The sequence below is a fragment of the Dendroctonus ponderosae genome, unplaced genomic scaffold (genome assembly GCF_020466585.1).
Source record: "Dendroctonus ponderosae isolate FM_Combo_2020 unplaced genomic scaffold, Dpon_F_20191213v2 Dpon_F_20191213_3, whole genome shotgun sequence".
Classification (NCBI taxonomy): Eukaryota; Metazoa; Arthropoda; class Insecta; order Coleoptera; family Curculionidae; genus Dendroctonus; species Dendroctonus ponderosae.
In genome coordinates this window covers 13,567,367-13,574,662 of record NW_026018508.1, presented here as the reverse complement: position 1 = coordinate 13,574,662, position 7,296 = coordinate 13,567,367, and the positions used below count along the sequence as shown (strand labels likewise).

The window sequence follows — 7,296 nt, the reverse complement described above, 5'->3', positions numbered from 1 at the left end:
TACAGGTTGATGATATTCCTGTTTGTTTTCGACATTTTTTCATTTCGTCTTTTATCAGAACATCAACTAACCGCAAGATAAGAGTACGAATGGATGCTGCATTATTGGCAGGCGACAGCCGACAAGCTGGATTATAGCAGTAATTAAGCGCTTTAACCTTTAATTCGTTGAAAACAATTCAATAATTTATTACATGTTGTGAATCCATATTTGCTTGCTTAAAGTGGGACAAGAAAAAATAAAAAAAATGTTGTATTTATAGTAGAAAAATGTCATACAAACAAAATGTTACTTAATAGCCGAACCTGAACAAGCAATTAATGTATCGGAAAGGAAACAAAAACCGTAGAAAAGCACAGTGGAAAAATAAAAAAAGTGGAAAGCGAATATGAAGCATCTTCGTGCTTTCAGTATTTCGTCGGGCTTCTGCAAGCTGAAAGCCAGTAAATTTCCAATAAAAATATATCTAAAAAAATACCTTTCGTTGTCAGATTCACATTCAATTAATGGAAATATCTCCAGTGGGAAAACTAAGGTAAACTTTAAACAACTATACAAAATATACATAACAAAAGAAGAGATGAAAAATAAGCCGAAGGGTTTGAAACGAAAATAGTCGGGCTTAAGTTGTATTTATTTAACGATTTACTGTTAAGTTTTTCGAGTTTTGCGACTCCAATCCAATCTACTCGCCCTTACGAAACGTCAGGAATAAATTGTTTTCAGCGACGGCCTAAAAACCGGCAAAATTCATCAGGTTCAATAAATTTTATTTGCACACAGTGGTTTTGCTAAATTGCAATATCAACTTCATTTCGCATTCCGAATGCCGGTCTTGAAAGTTTCCGGATTAGCCAGCGATTGTTCGTATAGAAGGCCTGTTCTTGACAGCGCCATGTAAATTATAGGCAAACCGGCAGGCCTACAAGCGCTAAATCGCCGATTATACGCGCGTATTTTCGGAATGTTTTTCGACAATGGAGTGCGAGATAAGAAGGGATATGGAGATATCAGAGTGGGTTAAATTGGGGAAAAGTTGGGTAACTAAAAATTTTTTTTTACCATAAATACTAAAAAACTGTAAAGACAGAAATTTAAAAATGCAATATTTTCACATTACTCTGGTTTGATGTAATTATGTTTTGCATAACGACAAGATTGCTAAACAGTTCATTTATCTAGTAAATAAAACCATGTATTTAAACAGTAAAAACTTAAATGTAAAAGTCGAAACGAAATTCATTAATCAGTTTTCAAAATCATGTTCACAACATCAATTAGTAAAATCAATGGCAGATTAGTTAAGGAAAAAAAACTGTTTCTGGGAATAAACATGGGAAGCGAAGGAATATTTGATAAAAGGTATTTATGGAAAGTAACATCAAGTAGTATGCCGATAACCTCTTGATGTATTTCTGTAGTTATCAGTATAATAACATGGATTGTAATTAATATGGTTTATCGTTAACTGCTTTTGATGGTAATGAGCTTGTCACAACATGAACATTTATTTATGTAAGAGCAGAAGTGACATAACGTCACGTTAAAAAACTGTGAAGAATTATCAAATAAAGTGAAATAAATACCCTTCTATTACCAGTTCAGTTTGACTATAAAAAAGAAGTGCGATATTTTAGATGGTACAAAAATGTCACAGAAAATGCTTGTTAAATTGTTGTGAATAAGATTTCAGGCTCAATTTCAAACACTTATCGTTAAATGTTTTATTACTGCTATATTTTGGATACATCACACTTAATTGACACCAATGCTGCTGTAAGCGAATGAAAGCCCCATAAAAATGTACATAAAATCAGCAACTGATTTCCTATATTTATATTTTCACCAATTGACATTAATTAATTGTGTTATGCATAATGAAATAATTGCCGCAATTTAATTTGCGTCTTTGTAAACAGATGCTCATCATAGACGAATTTGCTTGGTCAGATGCTCTATTTTTATTTACAATTTCCAAAAGTTGTGTTAAATATAGATGCCATTCGTATGGAAACATAGTGCATTTTTCAAGCAAATGACCCCAATATGTTAATCGATAAACTTACTTAGCAATAATTGGGGAATTTTATTGATGGCATGCCAACTTATCTGATTGCAGCCATTGATGGCATGGCAACTTTAATATTTTAGCAATGGAATTTTGTTACATAAAGTATTATAATTTCTATTCTCATATTCTTTGAAAGTCATTTGTAAACTACTAAATAAAAACTATTTTCACATAAACTTAAATAAGTTTCAACTTAATTCTACTTCCTCAATGAAGCTAATAGCTACGTGTAATGAGAAGTGATTATTATATAAAGCAACAATTTTTTGCAATTTGCTCATAAAATGCCCAATGAAGGCTTATCACTTGAGCCGAATATAGAGCGATTAGATAATTAATACAATTTCGTCCAAACTAGTTCACTTTCAGTAAAGCGGCTTTAATAGCAGGAAATTTGAGGAATTTTAGCACATAATCATGATTTTACACTTTTAAAGCATTACCGCATTAAGTCGTTTGCCGATGCAAATTTTCCCATATTAATATTTTAAAAGTTGATACCATTAAATTGGTTATGAATTAATATACACACGCTCGTATGAAAAAAGTAATAAATATTTCCCATGTCGCGTCAATTATTACGCGATGAATAAACAATAAATTGCCCATTATCTACATTCTAGATTACCGCATTTTCAATAAATTAATTATATTTTTTAGATCGTGTGTTTATATGAAAATCGCTATTTGCAAGGCGTGTTTTTAATTAAACACCATGTCGAATCAATGAGAACATTTTTTGAATGCGCAAAATAATTTTTCTAACACATTTTTCTAACCACAGCCACAACTAAGGAACTTTAAGGATGTTTCTATGGAGTATAAGTATGAATCATACAAAGGTTGACTAAGAGCACTAAAATTTCGAGAAAGTATTTTAACTACTAAAATTTTCATTCGAATGAAAATCTTATAATGTGTGTAAATAGTTAATTTGAATCGACAATTTTTCCTATGTAAGTTTATGAATATTTACGAGATATTTATGTCATTTATGATTATCATATGTAAATCTCCGCACCGATGCAGGCATTTGTGACTCCAACCTAATTCGAAATACAGTCCTAAGCTGCTTTTGCCTTCGATTTTAAAAAAGGCTAACGCAAATCAATAGAATTCAGCCCACTAGAAGAAATTAATTGAACTTGTTCAGTGTGAGCGGTTCTAAGATCAAATTAACATCGATCATTGCTCGGTACAAATGCATAACATATTGACTAGCTGATAAATAATATTAATTGCATTCGGTCATTGACGATCGTTTATTTGGAAAAAATAAGATTAGGAATCCTAACAACATAGATTCGGTCGGTAGGCGTCAACAATAATAACCTAGCAGGGAAAATCAATTTTTTATTTAGGCATATAGCTTAGATTATGGCTTATCGCAACGACTTTAAAAAATAAAATAAATTACTAAAATTTCTAACTTTTCTAAAGTAAATATTTTAGTTATCTAGAGGTCAGACTGCAACTAACATGAAAATATTACTGCCATTACTACTAGCAGTTTAAATTGCCCCAATACTGATAACATGTAAGGAAACAAAAAGTTGGGTTTTCAGTGGAAATATAATGAAAAAAACCTTTCTGGTATCATCAACTATGTCGAATTTCGGGTTTATAGTTCATATACAGTTCAAATAACGTCATTTACACAATACATACGATATTTACGTAAAAGCGCCCTTTGCCCACATTCTCTCAGCTATTTAAAGAACAAGCCGTATAGTGCCAATCCGTTTCGTATTTTTAGCCATTCATTAGTTAACTTGTTTTTATGTTCTAGGTGCTTCTTTTTGACTTTTTCTGGAAAACATAAATATTTTCCGATGCACAGCTTGTTTTCAACACACTCACCAGTTCATTGCCATATTATTATTATTATTATTACTAAACAGCGCTTAAATACGCTAACTAATTACTAACTAATACACTAATTTTATAATTTTTTATTATTACATTAGTCTGACTAATGCGGCTCTGAATGAGCAACAATTTTAAGTCTAAATTGTGAAACAAGATTGCAGAAAATAGATGACATATTTTTAAAGTACTCCTATGCACTTTTTTGCATAGGAGTACGTTTTTGCTCCTATTTTCTGCTAAATTCTTTCCCTCTTAAAAGTTATTCAGTTTTGTTTCTGCTCTCGAATTTGTATTTATTACTGCATTTTTCTGATCGCAAAAACAACGGGAAAAAATTACCTGTTTGGCGCTTGGGACGTGGCAGCCACAGATAAATTCATCAAATTGACCATTCGATTATTGCCAAAAGCACACTTTGAACATGCATGAAAAAAGTCGCATTTGCCAATATTTTTGGAAAAAATTTCCTGTTAGTCGAGATGAAAAATGATTCATTTTTCAAAAACCTTATTTGTTGCATTTACAAATTTAACTTCCTAACTTCACATCAATTTCAATTCAACTCATTCTTTGATCTCAATATAATAAATATTCACTAACTCCTAAAAATTATGAAAAAATCGCGACTAAACCCCCAATTAAAGTGCGTACAACTTTGAAAATGTATACTACAAATACATGATTTGTTTTGAATATATCCTCTCTCTCCAGTGTACCAAACAGATTCCTATTAATAAGCCGCTGGTTAAAAATATGCGTTCAACATGAAAAAAAACACCTACCTTTTGCCATTTTATTTCCAAATCAACTGGAAAATAAAAACCGAGCAGTTGCAGAAGATTGTTAATGAAGGTGGCCTCCTAACCCGGCCGAACTTGCACCTTTTGACTTAAACAGGAATAGCCGCGATATCTGATAGCATTTCTTCGCCGCCAGGAGGGATATTCTACTAACCACACACACCGTTCGCTGTTGAAAATAACTACTACTATCTCAAAGCAAAATTTACACTCGATTACGGCATGTTTTGAACTTTGTTTCCAACTTTTTGACTTGATTGGATATACAGAGTGGATATTACGAATTTACTGTTAGGAGAGGGATTCGGGCAACAAATCAAACTATAACAAATAGTTTGAAAATGGATAAATTTCCTCAAGACTTGAGCTCGAAATTTATGCTTTTCCCCCCATTAGTCGGTTATGTACATACTTTTATTGTTTAAATTGTTGGTACCATGAATGACTCCGCAAGGCGCAAACTTAAATTGTTGATTTTATCACTTTTGCAAATGAATAAATGGAAGCGCATAGTTAGTTCCGATAGCACATCAGTTCCAATTACCAAAATAAATTAGTAGTTTTCGATACAAATGCGAAAAGTGTTCTTCGAACGAGGACGACTTTTCAGGCAGAAGTTTTTTGGCCTGATGTCGATAGATACTTTTTATTCGAATGTCAGAAATAACACGAAAAAGATAGATGCAGAAAGATGTATCGACATTTATATTCTTTTTTGGGTTGCTCTATTTGATTGACTTGAAATGTCCGAAGAAAAGCACTCAAGTTGACTTTATTTCAATTTTCCTATGGAGCATTTTTTATTTATTAGACTTTACAACCTGTTACAGCTGATATTTTCTACAAATTCGTTTGAATAATAACACACGATTACTACCTTTTATGAAGTTTTAGCTTCAGGTGCGCCACTAGCAGGATTTCGATGATAATTATTCAAAAATCACGTTACCAGTGAGCTTTTTTCTTAAGAAAATATCATTGAGTATAGCGTAATTATTAAATCGATCTACTACGGAAATGGTTCGCGAAACTACAATTTTTTAAGTAAATTTTCCAATTCATCAAACCACGGAAGTCAGAGATCAAGCTATTCTAACCAGCGCAATAACTTGAGCTTAATTCAGCCAAAACTTAAATTATAAGTCCGATTTTACTACTGGGTTTTTCCTTTTCTTACTGAGTTTGCTCACTTATTTTACGAATTAATTTATATTAAAATTGAAGCGCAAACTGAAAATGTGTTACAAGTTTCTAACCTAATCGAAAAATAACTTCTTAAATCGAAATATCAATTGAACACTCCTCCTATTTAAATGGTGATCATCATGGGAATAGAGAGATTTTCTATGTGTTTCTTCAAACATTTGCAATTTCGAAATAAACCATAGATCTCTGTCTACGTCGTAAATTATTCCAATGTCCAATGTTATTTTAATCCGAAATATACTTTAGCTATGCGTAAATCAAACTCCCACATCGGAAAAACCTATGGATTGCCATTAGCTGTGGTTTATGAACTTTTCATTTCAAATTCGCGCTCTATAAACAGTTACTTAACTGTAATGAAAGTCCCATTTCAAAGCTCAAATTACAATAGCAACGCTTTTCTTTTCAACTCATTTAGAACACCTGGATTCAAATGCATAAATTGAATGATTAATGCAAATAAAATCAAATCTAAAATACGTAAAGTAATATAATAATTAAAAATGAAATTGATGAAAGGTTTTAGCACAACGTGAAACTATTATAACCGTTTGCCGAAGATGCAGCAAATTCTAAATAAAAATGCCAACATTTCAGGATGGTTTACAAGAAAACAACCGAAAAATTGTCACTTAAATTGATCAGTTAAAAGAAGCAAAAGACACACCAATTGATTTATTTTGTGCAAATAATATTTAGCAAAAGCTTGGTATGTTTTTCCGAATACGCTGCATTACTAAATTCTTCAAATTAAAATAAAATAAAATATTGCTGAATTTGGCTTTAAGAACATAGTAATCGGAATGAACATTTTGAAAATTTCTGTGCGCCATTCAGTCCAGGAACGTTATCTCTGTATCTTCAGATACAGATAAATGGATCAAATATTTTAGCAAAACCGATCAAATGATAATTTGACAAAAAACTATGTGAACATAATTGAAGCGAGCAGTGCATCTTTTTTTTGTTTTTTTTTTCACATTTGGCACTGAAAAAGGATTTATTGCCTGCGAAGAATTTGAATATAGTTTTTGACTCAAGCCCAAGAAAGCAGTATCGGTCTTTTGAATATTTGCTCATTAGTATGAGCAGAAAAATACATGAGATAAGACTATGTTACATTTTATCCAAGATTCTTGTAGATTATTCTATACCTACGTACCTTTTACTTCTTGTTCCACCTGGGTTGCATTTTTAGATTCAACCCACTTGTCAGTTTTATTAGCTGGAGCCGCAGAAATTATGGCAATTCCTCCATTTGATCCTGCTCCTGCTGCATGTGCAGCTCCATTTCGCATAAACTGACGATCCACCATAGCTAAGAAGTGATAGACGAGATCACGCGGATAG

The 7,296-nt window shown here is 32.0% G+C and overlaps 2 protein-coding genes across 2 annotated transcripts in view; one reads left to right on the top strand and one right to left on the bottom strand.

The window, feature by feature from the left end:
• The window catches only part of LOC109537508 (protein sine oculis), a 181,996-nt gene that overhangs the window by 111,652 nt on the left and 63,048 nt on the right, over positions 1-7,296 (top strand). The window lies entirely within an intron of this gene.
• The window catches only part of LOC109537437 (aquaporin AQPAe.a), a gene marked incomplete at its 5' end in the record, with an annotated part of 10,138 nt that extends 2,842 nt beyond the window's left edge, over positions 1-7,296 (bottom strand). The window contains 1 exon segment of the mRNA XM_048665097.1: positions 7,109-7,296. Coding sequence (XP_048521054.1) covers positions 7,109-7,262 — 154 coding nt within the window.